This window comes from Diceros bicornis, chromosome 12 (genome assembly GCF_020826845.1).
Source record: "Diceros bicornis minor isolate mBicDic1 chromosome 12, mDicBic1.mat.cur, whole genome shotgun sequence".
Taxonomy (NCBI): Eukaryota; Metazoa; Chordata; class Mammalia; order Perissodactyla; family Rhinocerotidae; genus Diceros; species Diceros bicornis.
In genome coordinates, this window is record NC_080751.1 from 25,884,962 (window position 1) to 25,912,618 (window position 27,657).

The 27,657-nt window shown below is 34.8% G+C and overlaps 1 protein-coding gene across 6 annotated transcripts in view; it reads left to right on the top strand.

Moving 5' to 3' along the window:
• Positions 1–27,657, top strand: part of USP34 (ubiquitin specific peptidase 34) — a 244,102-nt gene that overhangs the window by 88,823 nt on the left and 127,622 nt on the right. For 4 of the 6 annotated variants that reach the window (XM_058551143.1, XM_058551144.1, XM_058551142.1 and 1 more), the window contains 9 exons: positions 8,229–8,306; positions 8,605–8,686; positions 8,774–8,866; positions 19,523–19,648; positions 19,832–19,961; positions 20,637–20,672; positions 21,019–21,149; positions 21,443–22,056; positions 24,054–24,268. In XM_058551143.1, the coding sequence (XP_058407126.1) occupies positions 8,229–8,306; positions 8,605–8,686; positions 8,774–8,866; positions 19,523–19,648; positions 19,832–19,961; positions 20,637–20,672; positions 21,019–21,149; positions 21,443–22,056; positions 24,054–24,268 (1,505 nt within the window). The remainder of the gene's footprint in view (positions 1–8,228; positions 8,307–8,604; positions 8,687–8,773; positions 8,867–19,522; positions 19,649–19,831; positions 19,962–20,636; positions 20,673–21,018; positions 21,150–21,442; positions 22,057–24,053; positions 24,269–27,657) is intronic. The other 2 variants (XM_058551140.1, XM_058551141.1) reach the window with 2 other exon arrangements.

Here is a 27,657-nt window from a genome sequence, read left to right on the forward strand (position 1 = left end):
TTTTCTTGAAGTTCATTCCTGTTGTGGTGTGAATCATTACTTCATTCCTTTTTATTGCTGTGTAGTATTACATTATGTAGATATAACACATTTTATTTATCCATTTATCACTTGATGAATATTTTGATTGTTTCCACTTTTTTGGTTAGTATGAATAATGCTGTCTTTAAACTTTTATTTGTTTATTTATTTTTTGTGTGTGAGGAAGATCAGCCCTGAGCTGACATCCATGCTAATCCTCCTGTTTTTGCTGAGCAAGACCGGCTCTGAACTAACAGCTATTGCCAATCCTCCTCCTTTTTTTTCCCCCAAAGCCCCAGTAGATAGTTGTATGTCATAGTTGCACATCCTTCTAGTTGCTGTATGTGGGATGTGGCCTCAGCATGGCCGGAGAAGTGGTGCGTCGGTGCGCGCCTTGGATCCGAACCCGGGCCACCAGTAGTGGAGCGCGTGCACTTAACCACTAAGCCACGGGGCCGGCCCTGTCTTTAAACATTTGTGTACAAGTCTTTTTGTTGATGTGTATTTTCATTTATCTTGATAGATACCTAGGAGTATGATTGCTGGTTTGTATGGTCATTTTCTGTTTGACTTAAAAAAAAAATTGTCAAAATGCTTTCCAGAGTACCTGCATTCTTTTACATTCCCACCAGCAATGTATGAAGATTGCAGTTTCTCCCCATTCTTGCGAGCACTTGTTATTATCTGTCTTTTTGATTATTGCCATTCTAGTGGGTGTAATGTGGTATTTCATTATGGTTTTAATTTGCAGTTCTCTAATTATTAATAGTATTGAATATCTTTTTTTTTTTTTTTTAAAGATTTTATTTATTTATTTTTTCCCCCCAAAGCCCCAGTAGATAGTTGTATGTCATAGTTGCACATCCTTCTAGTTGCTGTACGTGAGACTCGGCCTCAGGATGGACGGAGAAGTGGTGCCTCGGTGCGCGCCCGGGATCCGAACCCAGGCCACCAGCATCGCAGCGCGCTCACTTAACCACCAAGCCATGGGGCCGGCCCCGAATATCTTTTTATATGATTATTTTCCATTCTGTTTCTTCTTTGGTGAATTGTTCACTTTTTTGTGCAGTTTTTAATTGGGTTGTCTTATTTTATGGATTAGCATATGATCTGTACGGCAGAATGTTCATGTGTGCTTAAGAAGACTGTTTATTCTGCTGCTGTTGCATGGACTGTTCTGTAGATGTCTGTTAGGTCTAATGAGTTTATAGTATCATTTGCCTTCTATATCCTTGTTGATTTTCTGCCTAGTTCGTCTATTCATTATTAAAAGTAGGGTATTGAAGTCTCCAGCTGCAGTTGATCCTCATTTTGTGGATTCTGTATTTGTGAATTTGCCTATTTGCTGCAATTTATTTGTAACCCCCAAATCCATACTTGTGATACTTTCATGGTCATTTATGGAAATGCACAGAGCAGTAAATAATTTGAGTCTCCCAGTAATATGCAAATTCCCAACTGAAGTCAAACAAGTTGATGCTCTGCATTCTTGCACTGGTACAGAGATGACCAGAGAATGGAAATGGTACGAGGCAGTGCAGTGTAGTGCAAGAAGTTCTGGCTCTGGGGCCAGCTGGATGGGATGTGAATCCCAATTCTAGCACCTTTTAGTGGGGCAGCCCCAGGCAAGTCATCTAAATACTTCTAAACCTCATTTTCTGTTTTGTAAAATAGAGAAAATAGAATCTACTAAGATAAGTTGTTTTTAGGATTTAAGATTCAAGGGTTCAGTATTAACTAATTCAGTGGAGTGGTTTTATAGAATATAACTGCCATGAGTAACAAGAATTGACTGTGTTGTTTGTCTTTTTCTCCCTTCAATTCTGTTGTATATGTATACAGTGGAATACTATTCAGCCATGAAAAAGAATGAAACCTTGCCACTTCTGACAACATGGATGGACTTGAGGGAATTATGCTAAGTGAAATAAGTCAGAGAAAGACAAATACCATATGATCTCACTTATATGTGGACTTAAAAAAAGAAAAAAAAAAAACTCAAACTCATAGATACAGTGAACAGATTGGTGGTTGTCAGAGGTAGGGGGTGGGTGAAATGGGTGAAGGGGGTCAAAAGGTACAAACTTCTAATTATAAAATAAATAACACATGAGGATATAATTTACAACATGGTGACTGTAGTTAATAATAGTGTATTGCATATTTGAATGTTGCTAAGAGAATAGAACTTAAAAGTCCTCATCACAAGGAAAAAAAATTTTTTTAATTTTTACATGCACATGGGAGCCTTCACAAGAGAATGAAGACTCAAAGAAGTGATCAGAGCAGGAAGTTGTTTTTATTTGTTTTTTATGAGGAAGATTGGCCCTGCGCTAACATCTGTTGCCAATCTTCCTCTTTTTTCTTTTCAGTCCCCAAAGCCCCAGTACATAGTTGTGTATCATAGTTGTAGAGTTGTGGCTCTTCTATGTGGGACGCCGCCTCAGCATGGCTTGATGAGCGGTGAGTAGGTCCAGGATCCGAACCAGTGAATCCTGGACCGCTGAAGCATAATGTTTGAACTTAACTGCTATGCCACCGGGCTGGCCCCCCCAATTTTTTTTATCTCTGTGTGGTGACAGATATTAACTAGACTTACTGTGGTGATTATTTTGCAATATATACAAATATTGAATCATTATATTGTATACCCGAAACTAATATATTATATGTCAATTATACCTCAATTAAAAAGAAAGGTATTTTCTAGAAAAAGAGGGCCAAATAAAAGAAAGCAACACTAAGAGAGCATTGTTAATACCCAAATGAGAGCCGTGTCTCTTTTTTCAGAGAGAATGGGGTTGGGGGAAGGATGCTGATGGTCTATGGTGGCATTTTTGCATAAGGGGAAAAGCTTCTCTTGGATTTCTCTGACTGAAGTGTGAACTTCAAAACAAATCTTAGTTCTGTGAAACATCTGTCTTTAAAGGAGTTCTGGGGGCCAGCCCAGTGGCGTAGTGGTTAAGTTCACACACTCTGCTTTGGCGGCCTGGGGTTCGCAGGTTCGGACCCCAGGCACGGACCTACCCACCACTTAGCAAGCCGTGCTGTGGCAGGCGTCCCACATATAAAATAGAGGAAGATGGGCACAGATGTTAGCTCAGGGCCAGTCTTCCTCAGGAAAAATAAAAGAATTGGCAATGGATGTTAGCTCAGGACTAATCTTCTGCACCAAAAGAATAAAATAAAAAATAATGGAGTTCTGCAATGGATTATAAAACAAATTGGGTACCTAAAGTTATCATGTAAAGTTTGTGTTTAATCAAACCCTCTGTCTTCTTCCAGTCAAAGGCAAACAGCAAGTCACATAATTGCATTGAGTTATTCTTCTAAAGAGAACCCACTCTAGGATGCCCTTGATGCTGACATACTCTTTTTACCCATTAAAGTAGTGGGTGACAATAATTAAAAAAAGAGAAACTCAAGGGTTCACTATTAGCTAATTCAGTGCAACGACTCTATATAACTGCCATGAGTAACAAGAATTGGCTGTACTATTTGTCTTTTTCTCCCTTCATTCTGTTGGTTTTTGCTTCATGTATTTTGGGACTTTTGTTAGGTCCATATATGTTTACAGTTGTTATGTTCCTGATAACTTCATCCTTTTATCATTACAAAATGTCCCTCTTTGTCTCTTTAAAACATTTTTTGGCTTAAAGTCTATTTTGTCTGATGTTCAACTGGAACTTTATTATGCTTACTGTTTTCATGGGATATCTTTTTCCATCCTCTTACTTCAACCTGTTTGTGTTTTTGGATCTAAAGTATATCTCTTGGAGGCATCATATAGTTGGATTTTTTTAAGAAAAATCTAGTCCTACAATCTCTGCCTTTTGATTGGAGTATTTAATCTGTTCACTCTACATGTTATTTATATAGTTGCATTTATGTGTGCCATTTTGCTGTTGGTTTTCTATACATCTCCTGTCCTTTGTTTTTCTGTTTCTTCTTGACTGCCTTATTTTGCAGTATGTGGGTATATCGTAGTTTACCATTTTAATTCCATTGATTTTTTTTTTTTTTTTGGTACTTTAAAAATTATTTTTTCGGTGGTTGCTTTGTGGGTTACAATATGCATCTTAATTTATTACTGTCTACTTCAGATTAATACTAACTTAGTTCTAGTAAAATATGGAAACAGTTGTTCCAGTATAGCTCTGTTCCTTTGTTTCTGATAAATCAGCTGTTAATCTTATTGTGGTTCCCTTGTACACGTTTGGTTCTTTTTCTCTTGCTGCTTTTAAGATTTTTCTCTTGGTCTTTGTCTTTTCACAGTTTGATTATGATGTGTCTAGGTGTGGATTTCCTTGTGTTTATCCTAGTTTGAATTTGTTGTGATTCTTGGATGTGCAGATGAACATTTTTCATCAAATTTGGGATGTTTGGGCCATAATTTCTTCAAATTTTTTTCCTGCTCTCCCCACTCCTTCTCATTATATGTATGTTTCCAGAGCCCTGAATGGTTGTTATTGATAATGTTGTCCAGTTTTATACTTGCTCATTTACTGTTCTCAGCTATTATGAAAGTCCCTGGATCTCCTTTTAATGTCCTTCAGGAGACTGAAAGAATGGAGTTTATTATTAGAATTATTTTTAGTTGTTGAATTGTCTTTTTTGTATGTTATGCAAATCAGAGAGTTGAATCATGGATCACAGCTTCTGTAGGGTGCTGTCAAATAGGTAAAAGATATCATTAGTAGTTTTATTTTAATGTTTTACATTTTGAGGCCTGTATATCTAACTTATTGCTTTTTTTTAATCTTTAGAATAAATTTTTTTTAAATTAAATGTAATTCTTCTATGGCAAAACAAGAAAAGAAATTTTTTAGTCCTTCCAGTTTCTTTATGTATAATTTATATAAATGAAAAAATTTGGGGTCTTTTACTGCACATCCTATGAAATGTTTTCTTCCACCCACAATATATCTATCACTACTTTTTTTCATTAAATGTTCCTCTGTAATAGCCATCTTAAAAAATTTTAAAGAAATAGACACTCTGAATAGGCCTATATCTATTAAAGAAGTTGAATCAGCAATTAATAACCTTCTAAAAACAGAAAGCACCAGGCCCAGATGTGTTCACTGGTGAATTCTACCAAATATTTAAGGAAGAAATTATACCAATTCTCTATAGTCTCTTTCAGTAGATAGAGGCAGAGGGAATCCTACCTTACTCATTCTTTGAGGTCAGAACACCCTGCTACCAAAACCAGACAAACATTACTAGAGAAGAAAACTACAGACCAGTATTTCTTATGAATGTAGATGGAAAAATTCTCATAAAATACTAGCAACAAATCAAATCCAACAATGTGTAAAATGAATAGTACGTCACAACCAGCTGAGACTTATCTCAGGTAGCAAGACTGGTTCAAGATTTCACAGTCAGTTAATGTAATCCATTACAGCAACAGGCAAAGGAGGAAAATCACATGATCATATGAATAGATGCAAAAACATTTGACAAAGTGGAACACTCATTCATGATAACTCTCAGTAAACTAGGAATAGAGGAGAACTTCCTCAACTTCGTAAAGAACACCTACAAAAAACCTACAGCTAACATTATACTTAATGGTGAAAAGCTCAAAGCTTTCCTTAGATCAGGAACAAGGAAAGGGTGTCTCCTCTCACCACTGCTTTTCAGCATTGTACTGGAAGTCCTACCTAATGCAATAAGGCAAGAAAGAGAAATAAAAGGGATACAGATTGGAAAAGAAGAAATAAAACTGTCTTTGATTGCAGATGACATGGTCATCTATATAGAAAGTCTGAAAGAATTGAGAAGTGTGTAGAACTAATGAGCAATTACAGCAAGGTGGCAGGACATACAAATTAATACACAAAAGTTAATCACTTTCCTATATACCAGCAATGAACAAAGGAATTTCAAATTTGAAATATAATACCATTTCCCTTAGCACCATAAAAAATGAAATACTTTTGTATAAATTTAACAAAATACGAGCAAGATCTATATGAGGAAAATTACAAAACTCTGGTGAAAGATATCAAAGAAGAACTAAATAATGGTGAGAGATTCCATGTCCATGGATAGGAAGACTTAAAATTGGAAAGGTATCAGTTCTTCCCAACTCTTATCTATAGATTCAGTACAATCTCAGTCAAGATCTCAGCAGTTCATTTTGTGGATATCAGCAAACAGATCCTAAAGTTTATATGGAGAGGCAAAAGACCAAGAATAGCCAACACAATATAGAAACGAATAAAATTGGAGGATGGACGCTACCCACCTTCAAGACTTTCTATAAAGTTACAGTAATCAAGACAGTGTGGTATTGGTGAAAGAATAGACAAATGGCTTAATGGAACAGAATAGAGAGCCAAGAAATAGACCCATATAAATATAGTCAGCTGATCTTTGAAAAAAGAACAAAGGCAGTACAATGGAGTGAAGATAGTCTTTCAACAAATGGTGCTGAAATAAATGGACAACCACATGAAAAAAGCAATGCATCTAGACACAGACCTCACATCCTTCACAGATATTAATTCAAAATGGATCACACACATAAACATAAAATGCAAAACTATAAAACTCTTAGAAGATAATATAGGAGACAACCTAGATGACCTTGGATATGACAATGGCCTTTTTGGATACAACACCATGATCATGAAAGAAAGAATTGATAGGGGCCAGCCCCGTGGTGTAGCGGTTAAGTGCACGTGCTCTGCTGCTGGCAGCCCGGGTTCAGATCCTGGGTGCGCACCCATGCACTGTTTGTCAGACCATGCTGTGGCGGTGTCCCATATAAAGTGGAGGAAGATGGGCACAGATGTTAGCCCAGGGCCAGTCTTCCTCAGCAAAAAGAGGAGGATTGGCATAGATGTTAGCTCAGGGCTGATCTTCCTCACAAAAAAAAAAAAAAAAGAATTGATAAGCTGGACTTTATTAAAACTAAAAACTGCTCTGTGCAAGACAATGTCAAGAGAATGAGAAGACAAGCCACAAATGGGGAAAAATATTTGCAAAAGACACATCTGATAAAGGACTGTTATCCAAAATATACAAAGAACTCTTAAATTTAACAATAAGAAAATGAACAACCTGATTAAAAAATATGCCAAAGACTTTAACAGACACTTCACCAAAGAAGATATACAGATGGCAAGTAAGCACGTAAAAAGATGCTCCACATCCTCTTTCATCAGAGAAATAGAAATTAAAACAAAAATGAGATTCAACGACACACCTTTTAGAATGGTCAAAATCCAGAACACTGATAATGTGAAAAGCTGACAAGAATGTGGAGCAACAGGAACTCTCATTCATTCCTGGTGGGAATGCAGGAAGGTACGACCACTTGGGAAGACAGTTTGGCAGTTTCTGACAAAACTCAACATACTCTTACCATATGATCCAGCAGTTGTGCTCCCTGGTATTTAACCAAAGGAGTTGAAAACTTCTGTCCGCACAAAAACCAACACATGGATGTTTATAGCAGCTTTATTCATAATTGCCAAAACCTGGAAAGAACCCATGGGCTATTGATAAATGAAACAAAATGGACAAATCATATATTGAATGAAAGAAACCAGATAAAAAAAGAAAGCATACTCTGTCATTTTTTTTTACATAAAATTTGAGAAAATGAAAACTAATTTATAATAATGAAAAGCAGATCACTGGTTGTTTGAGGAGTGGGGTTGTGGGGGCTGGGAGAGGGGTGGAAATCACGAAGGGCTTAAAGAAACTTTTTGGGTTGATGTATGTGTTTATTATCTTGACAGAGGTGATGGATTCATAGATGTATACTTAAGCTTAAATTCATCAAACTGTACACTTTAAATATTTTCAGTTTATTATATGTCATGTATATCTCAAAGCTGTAAAAGATAATTAACTGATAAACTCACGTTACCTTCTTGGTAGAACTAACATAATAAGTTAACTTCTGTGCCCGTGAGCTATTACTCTAAAAGAGAATTGATAGCTCTTCTTAAAAAATGAAGGATAATCTAAAACTGTTCTAAAATAAAAACTTTGTTTTTTGAAGTAAAGGATGAGATGTTGGTAAATGTAATTAAGTTGTTCTGAATGATCAATTGATATCTTTGTTAGAGGGACCACATTAGTGGAATCTTCATTAGTATTAGGCAGGAGACTTGCAGTTTGACTTGGAGATAATTCTTTTTTTCACCCTTTTGGTAACCTACTTTCCTGATGTTATCTTACCATAGAGGGCATATTGGGAAACCTTCCCTGAATGCTTCACTGCCTACTATGGAAATTAAAAAGTGGGAACGCAAAGTCCTAGAGTAAGAAAATACATCACTTATTAGGTGTTACACTTGGTATTCTCACCTGTGTACCTGGTGGTGTTATCCTAACTTTTCACGGTTTTTTTTTTTTGCTTGATTGTAAATTCAGGTAATATTACTATTTCTTATATTTTAGTTATTCTTTGTAGTACTCTAAACAGTTAATTGTATATAATCACTTCTTTATAATTTGTGAAGAAATTTAGGTTTTCAACTGAGTTTGCCTTTTAGACATAGGAAAAAATGATACTAATATTTTTTGAATGTATTAACTATTTTTGTTGTTTCGCTTTAGGTCCATTGCAAAAGAACTTGCAGACTGGCTTATAAGCAACAATGTGGTAGAGCATATATTTGGACCAAATTTACATATTGAGGTTTGTGGACAATTACATGACTTCTCTGCTCCATCAGGAGAGAAGAATATTTTTTAAAATTACCTATACTAAGTTTTTCTTTTCCAGATTATCAAACAGTGCCAAGTGATTTTGAATTTTTTGGCAGCAGAAGGGCGACTGAGTACTCAACATATTGACTGCATTTGGGCTGCAGCACAGGTAATATTAATAGCTCATGTTTATTAAGTCCTTCCTTATAATATGTTCTAAGTGCTTTACTTCCCAATGAGGTAAGTTCTGTTATCCCCATTTTATAGCTAAAGAAACCGAGACATGAAAAAGTTGGGAGTGGAATCTGTGAAGTCTGGTTTCAGAGCCTGTGTCTCACTATATTACTGGTAGAATTGAAGGAAATGAGAGTCATTCAATTGGAGATTCTTCATGAAACCCTCTCGGTTTATTAAGAGACGTTTTCCTATTATTTTCATTTATACAGTCAACTCTTCTATCCTGAATGTTGTATTGCTATGTTTCTTTTCTATTATACTGTTTTCTTTTTTAATTTAATTTTTTGAATAGGCATAGATCCAAAAAGTAAATGGTTCAAAATCCCAAAAATAAGTATAAAAGGATATGTTATACATTTTACCCCTCCTGCCCCTGTCTCCCAGGCATGCAGTTCTTATCCTGTCAGGTGCATCATAGATCTTCTATATAAATATCTAATTATAAACATTTTTCTTCCCTTGTTCTTCTCTTTTCCACAAATGTTGCATACTAAATGGACGTATTAGCTTTTTTTCACTTAATGATTTATCTTGGAGATTATTCCATGTCAGTATATAAAACAATTATGTTTTTTAAGGTTGCATGGTGTTCCATTATACGCTTGTACCATAATTTATTTAACCAATTCCCCTTCATAGGCATTATTTTTTCCCCAATCTTTTCTATTATAAACAATGCTACTATAAGTGACTTCTAACATAGTCATTTCATCCAGGTGCAAAATTATCATGTAGGATAAATTCCTACTTGTAAGTAGGTTGTTAGGTTAAAGCATATGTGTGGTTTACTTGTGGTAGGTAATTGTATGATAGTGCCACTTTTCCTTTATCCTCCTCAATACATTGTGTCCTTAAACTTCTTGATATTTACTAAACTAATGAGTGAAAAATGATATCATTGATGTTTTAAATTTGCGTTTCTTTTATATGAATAAAAGAAATTTTGCTAATTTTGTGTTTGAGCCATTTTTATTTCCTTTTCTGGGAATATCTGTTTACGTTCTTTGCCATTTATCAGTTGCTTTACTTGTTTTCTTCTTTTTTATAGGAGATCTTTATGTAGCAATGAAATTGGACTTTTGTCTGTGTTATGAGTTATGACTGTGTTCTACTTTGGTGGTGTTTTGCTTTGGTTAAGGTGGTTTTGCTGTTCAGTTTCAAGTTTGTGGTTTTAAACTTGTGGTTGAATTTTTGTATGGCCTGTGGATTTTGTGTTATGGTTTGAAATGCCTTCTCCACTCCAAGATTATAAGAAAATTCCTCTTTGGTTCCTTCCTTTACAATTTCTGTTTCCATTTTATATTTTAATCTTTGATCCAGTTGGAATTTATCTTGGTTCAAAGTGTCGTGTGTGTATCCAACTTTTTTCCCTACATTTTTTTGCTGTGTGGTTGTCCCCGTTTCTGTTTGTTCAGTAACTCTTCTTTTCCTCACTTATTTGAGATACCAATTTTATCTTGACTGGGTCAATTTCTGGACTTTGTAGACTGACCTATTGGTATATCTAGTTGTGATTTATATACCAGGGATTGGTAAACTTAATGGCCTGCGGGCTGGCCACCTGATTTTGTAAATCAAGTTTTTTGCCACATAGCCTTGCCCATTCTTTTACATATTGTCCGTGGCTCCTTCTACACTGCAGTGGCAGAGTACAGTACTTGTGACACAGATCTTATGACCCACAATCCTAAAATATTTACTGTCTGACCCATCAAGAAAACATTTCTGATCCCTGGGTTTATACTGATGTCTTTACATTTTTCCCCTTGTGTCTTTGTAATATTTTTAAATATCTGACAGGGCTGGTCCTTCTTCCTTATATTTTTTTTAAGAATTTTTGTGTCTCATTTATTTTTCCATATGAATTTTAGCATTGTCTTATTCTTGAAAAATTTTCTTGTTTTTATTATGATAATGATTAATTTGAGGAGAACTGAAGTTCTTTCTATCCAAAACATATGCCATTTGTTTTATTTTGTATCATTCAGCATTTCAGTTATTTGTATATAGATTTTATTTCATGTTAAGCCTTTTCTTAGGAATTTTAATTTTATTTATTATTACTATCATAATAGCCATTTCTCCGATTATACTTTTCATCCATTATTTTTCTATTTCTTCCATTACATCATTGTAATGATGTAATGATCATTGCACATACACACAAACTTTTTATATATGTAAACATTTTCAGACTTTTGATTAATAATTGTGTGCCTTGAGACCTTAATTCTTAGATTGGTTGTGGTAATTTTTTAATACGTGTGTTTTTTACTGCCCTTATTTAATACTGTATATTTATGCGTCAGTGTCATTTTAACAAATTAAAGAAAGCAATTCATATTTCAGAGTAAAGGGAAATTTTCTTTCATAACTTTCTGAAAGTGTTAGTCTGTTTAGTAGATTTTTAATTTTTATTTTTTTCACAGCAAGACCAGCAAAGTATGAGAACAATGATATGTTAAATAATACAGAATAAATAACTAGGAATAGTGAAGTATTTTTCTTTATTGAAACTGAAATTCATCAAGTTTATAATTGATAATATGGTCTGTTAAAACTTTTAGCATTTTACCGTAGCAAAAATTTGAAGTAAACTAATAAGGGAATGATTTAAAAATGGTGGCATAATCTGTGAAACAGTTGGCAATAACTTAAAATATCTATAAAAGATTGCTTTAAGATAAATATATTTTTAAGAGTTATTTTAATTGTATGTTTCTGTGGTTTGTTATTGCTTTACTTTTAAATCTACCACAGATTTAGAATGATCGGTAATTTTTACGTTTTGAGTTCTTTTAATTTGAGCATTACATGTAACTGATTTCAGAGTGTCCCGGGTTGGTTGGTTTCATACAGAGTCTTGCCTGAATCCTTTTTTCCTCACCTCTGGAGTAAGTTTTTCAGGTCACTTTGCTCACCTGAGACACACATGCACACACATACACATGCATGACTTACCCAGTAATAATTAGATTGGCTATTGCTCTTCTCATTGTTTGTATGACAGTTCCTGTACTGGAATCCAAGAAGAAAATAGACAAACGTGACAAACAGGACATTGATAGAAAAAGAAGTGCAAATGGTTTATAAGTATTAGAAAAATGCTTATCTTTGCTTACAATTAAATGTAGGTTCAAATAATGTAATAACATTTTCATGAATTGGGTGATTCCCATTATGTTCAGTAATATACTATATTGGCCAGAGTGTGGTATAACTTTAGGGGAACAATATAGCAATTCTGTTTCTGGTAATTTATCCTTTAAATACATGTACATGAAGATGTTCACTGCAGCACTGACTATACTAGCAGATCATGAATGTCTGTCACTGTAGGACTAGTTAAGTAAGTTTTGGAAATCTGTATAGTAGAATGCTCTGTAGCCATGAGAAGGACTGAAGTTGCTGTATTATGTTCATGTGAAATGATCTGCAAGAAATATATTTATTAAACACTGCATAGGTAATAGATCTTTTATTAAGAGAAAACAGCAACTATACAGTGTATTCTCCCACTGTATACAGTCATGGGGCACATAATGACATTTTGGTTAATGGTGGACTGCATACATGACCTTGGTTCCATAAGATTAGTACCATATAGCCTAGCTGTGTAATAGGCTATACCATCTGCGTTTGTGTCAGTGCACTCTATAATGTTCGCACAGTGAGGAAATTGCCTGACACATTTCTCAGAACATATCCCCATTGTTAAGTGATGCATGACTGTATTAAAACAATTATAAAAAGAGGATGCACATACATATACATGTACTCTTTGTACTTGTGAATGCCTGGAACAATTTTAGAAAAATGCACAAATTTTAACAGGTTTGCTTTTGGGGAAGTAGCCTGGGATAGGTGGGAGACTTCCTTTTTATTGTCTGCATCTATGCTTGAAACTTTTACATGTATATATTAGTTTTTCAGCAAATGTAAAACTAGTATATAAAATTACAGTAAACATTTTGATATTTAAATGACTTTGTGTTCCATTTAAAGTTACTTATATTTTGGTTTGATTGAGTTACCTCTCTACATGTCTCTTTCCACACCATTCTACCATAAAGTCTTTGTCATAGAACATCAAAAAAATAAACTTCAGAATCTTTCCACTCTGTTGAAATTTATTGTTAAATGCTTTCCAAATTTGAAGAACCCTCACATAAAATTATTATCCCAGTAAGTTACATAAATTTATCTTAAAAGGGAGCTAATAGCTTTTTTTAAAAGTAGGTTTTCATGTCTCAATGACAGAAGTCAAATTCCCTAGAGTTTAGAAGGAACTTAAATTTCATCTGATTCCAATGTGCATTACGTGCATTTTTCGGGGAAATGGTTCTTAATTTTCTTCAGATTCTCAAAGGGATTAGTGATGACTAATTTTAGAAACACTGATATATACTCTTATGGTTATTAGCTTCTGCCTGTGTACTTACTTGTACACACATTTAGATTACTGCTTTATGAGACATTGCATACTGTTAGCATGTGAATTTATGACTGTACTTAGTTATAATCTGGCCATTGCAATATCCTTCTCTATATTACATTTTATGGTTTGAGTCCTATTCCTTCCTGCCTTTTTAGGAGCTGTTAACATGAATGATTATTCTTTCTTGTATTATATCTTCAAACGTCTTGTCTGTACTGTATTCTTTCCTTTATGTTGTTGGGTCTCTTCGTATGCCTTTGCTATCCATTCATATTTAAGAAAGACAACTAGGTAAGTGGCATAGATATTCTTGAATGCTGTGAAATGTTTTTCCATTAGAGCTATCTCTCAAATGGGACTCCTGCTTGGCAACGTTTTCAGGGGTAGTAATGGAGGTATAACAACTTGTACTTTGCTCTTTAGTGTACTAGGCTTTCTGCTTGTGTAACTTCTAAAAGAGAAAAGAGGTACCAGTATCTACACTTAAAAGACATGGTTTTATATAATTTCCCCCTGGGAAGAGCCCTGGTGGATGGTTGGTATAGATTGGCTGCTTATATTTTTCTGACTGGTGGATGGCTCACAGATACAATCCTTCTTTAAGGAAAATTCAGTGAAATCTTCTGTTTTCATCTCCATGACTCACTTCTGCTGTCCATCAAATCTGGTGCTCTGAGTCCAGAATCTTTTCCAGTTACCTTGGGAAGACTGACCTATCTCCTTTGCAGCTCACTTACAAATTATTCTGAGCTACAGCTTTCTCAAGCTGTACATTTTAAAATGTATTCCTATTCATTGTAGTCGTTCAGAAATTTGTTGAGAGGCCGGCCCGGTGGCGTAGTGGTTAAGTTCGTGTGCTCTACGTCAGCACCCCAGGGTTCGCCAGTTCGGATCCTGGGCGCGGACCTGCTCACTGCTCATCAAGCCGTGCTGAGACGGTGTCCCACACAGAGTGACTAGAAGGGTGTACAGCTATAACATGCTGCTATCTACTGGGGCTTTGAGGAGAAAAAAGGAAAAAAAGAGGAAGATTGGCAACAGATGGTAGCTCAGGGCCAATCTTCCTCAAAAAAAAAAAAGAAGAAATTTGTTGAAATGTATTATTGATTCTCATTTTCTTTATGAGTTTGTTTCTTTTCATTCTAAAACACAGTAATGATTGATTCTCTTCTATGGAAGATGAGAAAATTCTCATCATTTTTCTCGTGTCTTCTCATTTTCCACTTCCCAGTTTTTATTAATTATGTTATTCGTACTTTATTAAATTATATAACTTTAAAATTCTACACTATAACCGTAATTCCCACGGTTGCTTAGAATTAATTTTGTATTTAGGTATATGACTCACCACAAACCCTTTTCCCTCATTCCTGTTTTTCTCATTCCTTTTTCCTTATTCCAGAGTTAATTTGTATTTATTCTTGTGGATTTCACAGAGTAACCTTTTGTTTCTCCTGAAAAGAAATTTGTGGATATTATATTCTGGGTTTTTACATCTGTAAGATGTCTGTTTTCTTTGTGCTTGAAGAGTTTGACTGAATGTTAAGATACTAGAGCTACTTTTATTTTCTCGCAGAGCTTTGTAGTAGACGTGATTAGTAGTCCATTGTTTTCTGAACAACTTTTATTTTTAATGTTTTATGAAGATAAATTATCCCATCATTTTTCATTGGCAGAATTTTTCTCTCACGTGCTTTTTCAGGTATTCATGTTTTTTTTTTTTTAACTTGTTTTGAGTTTTTGGTTGATGGCTTTTCAGTGGCGTTAAATACATTCACAATGTTGTGTAACCATCACCACTGTCTATATCCCTAACTTCGACATCATCTGCAGCACAGAAAGTCTTAATTTTGGTGAAGTCCAATTTATTTATTTTTTCTTTTGTTCTTGTGTTTTTGGTGTCATATTGATGAAACCATTGCCAAATCAAATGGCATGAAGATTTTCCCCAGCATTTTCTTAGAAGAGTTTTATGTATTTGTCTCCTGAGTTTAGATCTTGGATCCATTTTGAGTTAATTTTTGTGTATGGTGTAAGGTAAAGGTCTGCCTTCATTCTTTTGCATGTGAATATCCAGTTTTCTCAGCACCTTTTGTTGAAAAGACTGTCCCTTCCCCATTGAATGGTCTTGGCATCATTGTTGAAAACAAATTGACCATTTATGTGAGCATTTATTTCTGGGTTCTCTGTTCTACTTCATTGGTCTGTATGTCTGTCCTTATGGCAGTACCATACCGTTTTAATTACTCTTGTTTTGTTGTAAGTTTTGGAGTCTTCTTTTTGAAGATTGTTTTGGCTTTTCAGAACTCCTTAAAATTCTGTATGAATTTGAGGCTTGGCTTTTCCATTTCTGCCAAAAAGGCTCTTGGAATTGGGCAGAGACTGTGTTGAATCTGTAGATTGCTTTGGGTAGTATTAACATCTTAACAATGTTAAGTCTTCCTTTCCATGAACATGGGCTGTCTTTCCATTTATTTAAATCTTTCATTTCTTTAAGCAGTGTTTTGTAATTTCAGTGTATAATTCTTGTACCTCCTTTGCTAGATTCATTCAAGTATTTTATTCTTTTGTATGCTATTGTAAAGGGAATTGCTATTTTAAATTCCTTGTCAGATAATTCACTTCTGGTATATAGAAACACAGCTGAATTTTGCTTGTTGATCTTGTTCTCTATAACTTGTGAATTTGCTTTTTAGCTCAGTGATTACTGATATATGAGGGCTTAATACTGCCATTTTATCTCTTGTTTTCCAGTTGTTCTATATTTCCATTGTTTCTTTTCCCTTGTATTTCTGACTGACATTTCAGTTTGGTGGATTTCTGTGATGGTTTTCTCTATTCATGGTTTGTACCTCTGCTTTCATTTTTTGTTTAGTGGTTACCATGAGGTTTGCATTAAAGATCTCATAAATGAGATAGTTCATTTTCTGATAGCCTCTTATCTCTATTAGCCTAAGCAAATTCTATCTCTTTACTCTTCCCCTTCTGAGTTATTGTTGTCACCAATTATTATTTTTTGTGTTGTGAGTTTGTTACTTAATTGAAGTGTTTATAGTTATTTTTAATGCTTTCCATCCCTTTATCTTTTATGTTATAATTAGGTGTTTACTAACCTATTCTGATATAGAGCTACAATTTTATGATTCTGTCTGTCTGTTTATCTCCTTGTTCAAGGTTTTGTAAACTTTGCTTTTTAGTTTCAGATGGGAGGGCTCCTTTCAACATTTCTTTTAAGGCATGCCTAGTGACGATGAGCTCCCTCAGCTTTTGTTTATCTGGGAAAGCTTTTATTTCTCCATCATATCTGAAGGATAGTTTCACTGGATAGAGTATTCTTGGCTGAAAGTTTTTGTCTTTCAGTATTTTCAATATATCATTCCATTCTCTCCTAGCCTGTAAGGTTTCTGCTGAGAAATCCACAGAAAGCCTGATAGGGGTTCCTTTGTAGGGTGTTTTCTTCTGCCTTGCTGAATATTTTTTTCTTGTCATTGACTTTTCTCGGTTTTAATAGTATATGCCTTGGAGAAGGTCTTTTTGCACTGAGGTAATTACAGGTTCTGTTGGCTTCATGTAGTTCTAAGTCCAGTTTGTTCCTCAGGTTTGGGAAGTTCTCAGCTATTATTTCTTTGAACAAGCTCTCTGCTACCTTCTCCCTCTCTTTTCCCTCTGAAATACCTATAATTCTTATGTTGCTTTTCCTAATTGAGTTGGATATTTCTCGAAGAGTTCCTTCATTTTTTAAAAATCTTAGTTCTCTCTCTTCCTCCACTTGAAGCATTTCTATATTTCTATCCTCTAATTCACTAGTATTGTCCTCCATAATGTCAGGTCTATTTTTTATAGTTTCCAGATTATTTTTTATCTCATTAATTGTGTTCTTCATATCCAGAATTTCTGTTTTGTTTTGTTCTTTTAGAGCTTCAATCTCTTTGGTGAAATATTCCTTCTGCTCATTAATTTTATTCCTGAGCTCATTGAAGTCTTTCTGAGTTTTCTTGTAACTCGTTGAGTTTCTTTATGACAGCTATTTGAATTCTCTGTCATGTAGATTGTAACGTTCTATGAGTTCAGGATTGGTTTCTGGAGACTTGTTTTTCTTCTGCTCTGAAGTGTTAATGTAGTTCTTCATGGTGATTAATGAATTGATCTTTTGTGGGCACGTTTGTGATAGTATCAGGTTGCAGATTCCACCTGCCACTGCTAGGGGGACGGCAGGAGCTGTGTTTTCTACTCTCACCCCATATGCTGGAAGTTGTACTGGTAGGGCTGCTCAATATTGGTGCGATCTGGCTGCAACTGCTTGGCAGGTAATGCAGGCACATGCCGGTGGGGCCGCTGTGCTCGGCAGGAGGGGCGCTTTCTTTCATATGTGGGCCGGCTCTGCACTCACAGGCAGTTCAACTGAGCTGCTTTGCATGGTGGATGGGACACCTTTGTGGGTGCCGAGCAGTTGCCATTTGGTGGGGAGCGTTCCCATGGGTAGGGCCGCTGTGGCACAGTGGGCGCTCCCACAGACCAGGCTACCGCTCTGAAAGTGTTCATGTGCAGCCTGGGTCGCCCTGCCGCCTCTTAGAAGTCGCACTGGCTGCTGTGTAGGGACCTGGATTGCTGCTGCTGCGGAGTTGGAGGGGTCCGCTCACCTAGTTCCACTGCCTCCCGAGGCTCCGGTCCACCCACCTTCAGATGTGTAGCTGCGTAGATCTCTTAGGCATCCTTTTGTGCTATGTAGGGAATCCTTTGTTGGTTAATGAATGTCCGTTTAGTTGTAACTTGGAGAAGAGAGACAAAGGGAAGAACTGGGAAGAACTCACTCTGCCATGATGCTGATGTCACATCCCTACATTATTTTTTTAATGGATAATTAGGATTGTTAAATTAAATAGTAGTGTTGAAGTACGTAGTATAGTTTATAAGATGTTGCCTTGACATAAAGGAATTCCTCCAATGTCATTTTATTACTTTTATTTCACCTTCTGTTTCAAAATTAGGTTGTGCATATTTACCCTGCTAAGGGATGCAATAGAAGAGAGATCATATGATTTACACCTGAAAAATATAAAAATAAGTGTTTCAGAATAGAGAAATTTGCATTTTTAATAGACTTTTTATGTATTGAAGATAAATAGGATACCTCAGTTTTTTACCTTCAGAGCCCTCAAATTGGCAATTACTGGCCTAATTATATTTGTTTCTGTATCTTAATTTAGCAGTTAGCAGCTTTTTGGCTATAAAAGACATTTATTTTATGTCTGTCATATTTAGTAGTGATATCTTTGCAAATATTGTGCTTCCCTTCATATTTACGTAATTTAGTATAAGAAAGGAGACTTTCTATTTCATGGTTTATTATTATGTAGACTTTTGTTATAAGTGAATTTCTATCGTGTACTCTAGTAAAAGGAACAGGTGATGTAAATACTTTATAACCATTTAATATGGGAAATATAATACACTTAAAATAAGATAATTTGATTTTCCCTTCTAATTGTAATTTATTATTTTATTTGTAATTGCCTACATTTTAATTTACTATTTAACTTTTTTTTTTTTTTTTTTGTGAGGAGATCAGCCCTGAGCTAACATTCGCCAATCCTCCTCTTTTTTTGCTGAGGAAGACGGCCCTGGGCTAACATCCGTGCCCATCCTCCTCCACTTTATATGGGACGCCGCCACAGCATGGCCTACCAAGCAGTGCGTCGGTGCGCGCCCGGGATCCGAACCAGCGAACCCCGGGCCGCCGCAGCGGATCGCGCGCACTTAACCGCTTGCGCCACCGGGCCGGCCCCTACTATTTAACTTTTTTAATATTAATGATATGTACATAAATTTAATTGGAATCCTCTTTACATTCGGATTCCAGAAAATGTATTTATTGTGGGCTTCTCTCTTATGGTTAGAAAATTAAGCTTGTGGCTTGTTTGGATAAGATAAAGTTCTACTTAAATTGAATTTTATTTTTACAATTTTTTGTACTGACATTTGTGATATTTGGTAATTAGTGTTTTACCAACACACTAAAAAGTATTAAAAGTACACTAAAATGTACCACCCACATTCTTGGCTTTTAAAACTAAATAACTTTTTTGGTATCAGGTTATTTATTATATAGTATAATTATTTTTCACTCTTGTCTCTACCTTTATTTTCTAGTTGAAACATTGTAGTCGGTATATACATGACTTATTTCCTTCACTCATCAAGAATTTGGATCCAGTACCACTGAGACATCTCCTTAATCTGGTCTCAGCTCTTGAACCAAGTGTTCATACTGAACAGGTAATTCATGCGAAACATAATGGTAGTTTTTTTTGTAATGTGAAAATTTATTTGTGATTCAGATCATTTAACTTGTATTATATTACTGTTGGAATTTCAGTTAGGCAAAAGGATATTAAATTTGTTACCATGTTGCCTAAACCCTCTAGTTTCAATCTGTCTCTCTCTTTTTTTTTTTTTAAGACATTGTACTTGGCATCGATGTTAATTAAAGCATTATGGAATAATGCACTAGCAGCTAAGGCTCAGCTATCGAAACAGAGTTCTTTTGCATCCTTATTAAATACTAATCTTCCCATTGGAAATAAGAAAGGTTCGTAAAGTGTAATGTATTTTTTGAAGTAAGTTGTCCAAAGTTTATAACTCAAATTCGAAGTAATTTCTGCTAAGTAGTTTTAGTTCATTCTTAATTCCAAAGTAAGTTTGAGATGGGAGCTATAGTGTTTGTGAAAGGGTTAATAAATTGGGATTAGCTCATGTTTTGGGTTTACTCTTCAAGTAAAGAACAGTAATAAAGTTTCAGTAGTTATTGGATTTTCTCTCAGTGTTCTTCCCTTTAAAAAAAAAAACTATTTCATAAAAGCTTTGGAGCTTTTGGTTAGAAAACAAACAAACAACATGTTTTATTTTAGAAATAATTTTGAGAACAGAACATAATAATACAGTTCTCTTTCTGTATTTTCTACTTCAAAGGTTTCTATCATTTCAGGTGTTTTATGTACACTTTTACATGTATGGCTTTCCAGGGTTCTCTAATACTTTATCAGCTTTACCCTCGATTTTTGTCTCCTGACATCATATACTACTCTTTTCTTAGGCTCTTCTGTTTAGGCACCTACAAGTACTACTGCAGGTGTTGGGAACTTATATTATGGCAGGTTTCCTTACCTGTTTTTTGGTGATTATGTAATAAGAACAACTGGTATGCTGTCCCAAAGAAGATCAGTCACTTAGAATATTTCCTTTCTGTTTTTTCCTTTTCCTTCAGAGGAAGAAGAGCTCAGAAGAGCAGCTCCATCACCTTGTAAGTTGAGTCTTAGAAACACATGGCAAGATGACTTGTAGTTTTGTTTTGATGATCATCTAGAGTCAATTGATGTTATATATTTGTATCAGAGTTGTAAAGCAGGAAATGTAGACCCTTAACTAGTTATCTATCTTCCTTTTTGTTTAAACCATTAGTATCTTGACTTTTAATTGAAATCATGTACATTTAGAAATAATTGGCAAATTTTAACATATTTCCAGATTATATTTTTGGCTACTTAGCATAAAGCTTTGGTAAATGAAAGAATCAAAGGATTATGTCATTCTGATAGATCCATGTTAATACAAATTAGAAGTAAAACCAAAAAATCTGTTTAATATAGGGTCACCTGCAGCTAGTCCTCAAAGCAGTGATAACAGTGATACCCATCAAAGTGGAGGCAGTGACATTGAAATGGATGAGCAACTTATTAATAGAACCAAACATGTGCAACAGCGACTTTCAGACACAGAGGTATGAAAACAGTTTTTCCCCCACTTTACAGCAATATTTGGATTTTGGGGTTCCTGCCACGTTTATCCTTTGAACTGGGAATATAAACATGATCTATGTTTAGGCCTCTCTTCTCTTTTAGATAGTATTATTGAGGGCCTTCACTTTTCTTTGAGTTTTTAATTCCATTTTGTGTTGTTCAAGGGAATATGTCAAGACTGTGGCAGCCTTTTAAAAAGTACAGCATGTTAATGTAAGTTTTTTTTTCTTACTAGTTTAAATATTTATTTAAATCTATTTGTTTCTAAATACAGGAATCCATGCAGGGAAGTTCTGACGAAACTGCCAACAGTGGTGAGGACGGAAGCAGTGGTCCTGGTAGCAGTAGTGGGCATAGCGATGGATCTAGCAATGAGGTGAATTCTAGCCATGCAAGCCAGTCAGCTGGGAGCCCTGGCAGTGAGGTACAGTCAGACGACATCGCAGATATTGAAGCTCTTAAAGAAGAAGATGAAGATGACGATCATGGTCATAATCCTCCTAAAAGCAGTTGTGGGACAGATCTTCGGAACAGAAAGTTAGAAAGTCAAGCAGGCATTTGCCTAGGGGATTCCCAAGGCCCATCAGAAAGAAGTGGGACGAGCAATGGAACAGCAAAGGACTTGGTTTTTAACACTGAGTCAATGCCATCGGTAGATAATCGAATACGAATGCTAGATGCCTGTTCACACTCTGAAGACCCAGAACATGATATTTCAGGGGAAATGAATGCTGCTCATATAGCACAAGCGTCTCAGGAATCTTGTATTACACGCACTGGGGACTTTCTTGGGGAGACTATAGGGAATGAATTATTTAATTGTCGGCAGTTTATTGGTCCACAGCATCACCACCACCACCACCACCACCACCATCACCACCATGATGGGTAAGTCTGCTTAAAAATAGACAGCTTATATTTATTTCCTTTAGGGAGTAATTATAGCCTATATTTATTCAATTGCAATATATTCTAGATCAGTGTTGTCCAGTAGGAATATAATGTAAACTGTACATGCATGCCTCCAATATGTAATTTTTAATTTTCTATTGGGCACGTTTAAAAAGCAAAATGAAACAGGTGAGGTTAATTTTAATTACAAATTTTATTTAAAGCACTAATATCTAAAATATCTCCACATGTAATCAATATAAAAATTAAGATTTTTTTCTTAGTCTTCAATATTCTTTGTATATTTTATACTTACAGTGCATCTCAGTTTAAACTAGCCCCTTTTTACATGTACAGTGGCCGCATATGGCTAGTGGCTAACACAGTGGACAGCAGAGATCTAGATCTTCAGTTCTTTGTAATAATTGCCTAAAAGCAGATATAAGATTGCCTGTAGAAACTTCCATTAAAATGTGATCATGGAAAGGGAAATTTTATGCACATCCTAATTTTAGGGTATTAATAAGGATAGAGCCTCATCATAAAGCTTTTTGATTATCTCTGAAGTATACCTATGGTATTCAACAGTAAGTGATTCTGTCACTTACTAATGTTACAATATTGGGCAAAGTACTTAATTTTTCTTTCCATTATTTTCACATCTGTGAAATAGGAATAATAGTACCTATCTCACGGGTTTATTGTGAGCATTTCATGGGCTAATGTGATTGCCACATAATAAGAGCTCAATACATGTTAGCTGCTATTATTACTGTCGTTACTAGTAGTAATATTTGAGTTGATGAAATATGAATATGTGGTTTATCAGGATGAGCTTTCTTAGACTTGACAATTTGTCAAGCCTGTCAGAATTTAGTATGGTTGTTTGGGAGAACTGCGTATCCATACATATTGCTACTTTATTTCCCTTTTCATTTTATTCTTATCACTAACCCATATGAGTTTAAGGGTTATGCTTATCAGCCTTGGCAATATTGACATTTTGGGCCAGGGAATTCTGTGTTTTGAATTTGCAGCAATATGAATGCTGCCCTGTGCACTGTAGGATGTTTGACAGCATCCCTAGCCTCTAGGCCTAGATACCAGCAGCATCTCCCAAGTTGTGATAGCCAAAAACATCTCTAGACATTGCCAGATGTCCCCCAGGGGGCCAAAATTATCTCTGAGAACCACTGGTTTACAGTCTGACATTATAGGTGTGCACATTCAAAGTTCTCTCCAAGACAGCTCATACTGAAGACAGAGCAGTTAGTTTATAAAACTAAGGTAAAATGCATTCCAGTTTGGCATATTGCAAATCTCTTTTAGTCTTCACACCCACATTAGCCCCCTACCCCATAAGATCTAATGATTTAATTTTTATGTTAGCACTTTCCATGTTCTCTGTGTATGGTACTACTTGTGAGTCTCTCTAAGTCAATCCTGAACTTTTCTTTGTATTATTTTTCATCCTTTTGTCTTCACATTCTTAGAGTACCCAATATGGTATTTTTTAGAAGTGAGTGCTTAATAGGTATTTATTGAGCTAAAAGTTTCCCAGTATTAATTTTAACCACATCTAGATTGCAGCCTTAAATGGAAGTATTTTCCTAGTAGTTATCTCATTTGATTCTGCAGTTGTATGAATAAATGTAAACAAATTTTAAGGTTTCACATTGTGATTTGAATTTATAAGATAATTATAAGTTTATTGATCTTCCCTAAAATTATTCGCTTTGAAATTGTTTTAGTGAAGTGTGTTGATGGGCTGGATAGTATGTGGGTATATTGTAAAATTAATATATAGTTTCAACATTGTGGGATTTTTAGTTTTTGTAAAGCTCGTGGTATTTTATATTGTTAAGAAACAAGTGTAGCTTTGTTCTTGAGTGTGTTGTAACTTGTGCCAAATGTTTTTGAGAGAGATTTTTTGTGATTCACAAAATGTGTTTAAATGTGTAATTGCTAACTTTGTGCTCTTCTCTGTGTTACAGGCATATGGTTGATGATATGCTAAGTGCAGATGATGTCAGTTGCAGTAGCTCCCAGGTCAGTGCAAAATCAGAAAAAAATATGGCTGATTTTGATGGTGAAGAATCTGGGTGTGAAGAGGAGCTAGTTCAGATTAATTCACATGCAGAGCTAACATCTCATCTCCAACAACATCTTCCCAATTTAGCATCTATTTACCATGAACATCTTAGTCAAGGTAAGGTTTTGTAGTAAGTAAAATACCTTACTTTGTTTAAAACAGGAATAATTTGTATTACATTAAAAGGATAGTTAATGTTATGATACTTAAATGTTTTGCCAAATAACTTTCATATGGTAGTTTTCTTTCTAAGGGAATGAAATTATGACTACTCCGTCATAAATATAAAGGCTGCAGTTCCATCAGGAAGTAGTTAGGTAAGGAAATACATAATAATATATATACATATAAATTATAGCTTTGTATTTTAGAAAATATATGGCTTTATTCAATTTTATATTCAGAAATCTTAGGACCTAAAAGTAGGAGATTACACAGGATCACATGTATTATTACATTTATGTAAAATGTCTAGGATAGGCAAATTTGTAGAGATAGAAATTAGGTTGGTGGTTGTCTGGGGCTAGGGAAGGTTGAGGGGACTTAAGTGACTGCTGAAGGGCAATTGGAGTGATGAAAACGTTTACAAAATGATGGTTCTAATCACTAACTCAATCTAAAAAAAGTGATAGGACATCACCAGACTTGGAGGAATGGAGGTTAGAGGAGATTAAAGAATAGTGGGAGGAAAGGGAGGAAAATTACAAGGGGAAAACAATTTTAGAGTTGGCAGTTTAAAGGTCTGTATTCAACCTCTTGGCTTGGTTAGGTGCCATCAGCACCTTCTAGCCTAGGAAGTGGGTTTTGGGATGCTAGTACATTACAAACTAAGTAAACCTGATGGATTAGGTCCTTTTAGGCCATGATTAGACTTGGAGACACGACTTGTGGACCTTGGCCACAATTTACTAGTTTCAAATGTTAGTTGTACATAATCTAGATAAGGTTACGTTGACTTTTTTATTGTTGTGTTATTGTAGTTGTTGAGAAATGAATAGGTTAAGATTGAGGTCAATTGAATTTGATACTGTATTTATTAAATTTTTAGCATTCTTCTGTCCTTATCTCACTTTCCTTTTATTCAGTTTTGTACATATTTTTTTACTATATAAAGTTAGAAATTGAGCAAAACTATTAAATGTATTTATGCTCTCCAAATCTGCCTTGTATTACTGTGTATTTAATACTATGAAGAAGTCTTCCAACACAGTAAGACAAACAGTTCAGTTTAAAAATGAGCAAAAGATTTTTTGATTCATAAAAAGATATAAAAATGGTCAAATAAATACATGAAAAGATGCTCAATATCTCTAGTCATCTGGGAAATGAAAATAAAACCATGCTGTGATGCTGTACACCTACTGGAATTGGTAAAATTAAGGACTAGTGATATCAAATGACGCCAAGAATGTAGAGCAGCTAGAACTACAACATACATTGCTGTTGACTAGTATAAAATAGTACAGCCAGTTTGGAGAAGTGTTTTATCAGTATCTTATAAAATTAAACATGTATGTACCATATGACCCAGCAATTCCTATTCTAGGTTTACCCAAGAGAAATGAAAACGTGTCCACAAAAAGATTTGTACTTGAATGTTCATACCTGCTTCATTCATAGAGCCTCAACTGGAAATTAACTAGTAGATAAACAAGTTGTGGTGTATTCACATAGTGGAATACCACTCATCAGTAAAAAGGAAAGAACTGATACACGTAACACCACAAATAAATATAAAAAAATATCATTCTAAGCAAATGAAGCTAGAAAGAATGCATACTGTGTATCATTTATATACATTTCTAGAATATTCAGAAATAATTTATAAGGGTTTAAATCTACTCAGCGATTACCTAAGGTTTGGTGGTGGAGATTGATTATAATCTATAGTCATGAGGGAACTTTTTGGTGTGATATAAATGTTCTGTATCTTGATTATGTATTAATTATATTTTAATGAGATTAATTTTAAAAAATAAATACAAAAACAACCCATCCTCCCAAATAAACTCCCCAAAAATGCAAGCCACAGACTGAGAGAAATATTAGCAAATCATATCTAATAAAGGGGTCGTATCCAGAATATATAAGAACTTGCACAACTCAGGAGTAAGACAACTTAATTAAAAAGTGGGCAATGATTTATTTCACCAAAGGTACACAGATGGCTAATAAGCATATGAAAAGATGCTCAATGTTTTTAGTCATTGGTGAAATGCAAATTAAAAGCCACAATGAGATTCTACTTCATATGTATTAGAATGGCTAAAATGAAAAAGAATGACCATACCGATGTGTTGGGGAGGATGTGGAAGAATAGGTATTGGTACTCTAATATACTGCTGGTGGAAATGTAAGATGGCACAACCACTTTGGAAAATAGTTTGGCAGTTTCTTCAAATGTTAAACGTAACATTTACCTTATGACCCAACAGTTCCACTCCTAAGTATTTACCCAAGAGAAAGGAAAGCATATATCCATACAAAGACTTGTTACACAGATTTTTATGGCAACATTATTCATATTGGCCCCAAACTGGAAACTATCCAAATGTCCATTAACTGGTGAATGTATAAACAAAACGGAATGTTTCCACATAATGGAATATTATTCTCTAATTAAAAGGAACACTACTGATATGTACTTCAACATGCATGAACCTCAAAAACTATTTTGCTGAGTGAACAAAGTCAGACATAACACTATACATATTGTGTGATTCCAGTTACATGAAATTTCTAGAAAAGGCTAATTTATGGGGATGGAAAAACAGACTAGGGTTGGGGAATGGATCAAGGATTAATTGTAATTAGATATGAGGAAATATTTTAGCATGGTGCAAGTTTTCTAAAACTGTATTGTGATGATTGCACAATTCTCATTTTAATGAAATCAATGTATGTGTACAATTCAATCTGGAAATTTCATGGTAAAGCTGTTAAAAAAGATAAAGAAGCATTTTTGCTTAATATGACAGAACTAGTGAGAATTTATTTAGCCTGGCACTCAGAAAGTCTGAGTTATATTGTACTAGAATCTTTGAACTTGAATGTTTTGGGTAAATCATCTCTAATAAAAAAAATTATTTTTTGATGTAGGGATATAAGACACTATACAGAAGGTCATTTAGAGGAATGTTCCTTGGCTATAGAATTATTTCAAATAAATTGTCGTCTTTATGCTTAATTTGGGTTTCAAGTATTTATATACAGTCCTGTTGACGTAAAAAACATTAAATAATCATACTTATTAAAATAGCGATGAGACCATGAAAGGAAAACTCTTTTCTTATTTCACTTCAGTCTTATCAAACTATAAACAATACTATTCTTTCCCATTCATAAAGCAACTATTATGTTAATCTTGTATTGTTTTTATTCTGTGATGTAAGACAAGATTTATTGTTATACTTTACTTTGGATTTGTTAACTTTATCAATGCTGTAATTCACTTTGCAATTTTAGTCAGCTGCATTCCTCTTTCGTGTGTTATGTTTTGCCCCTTC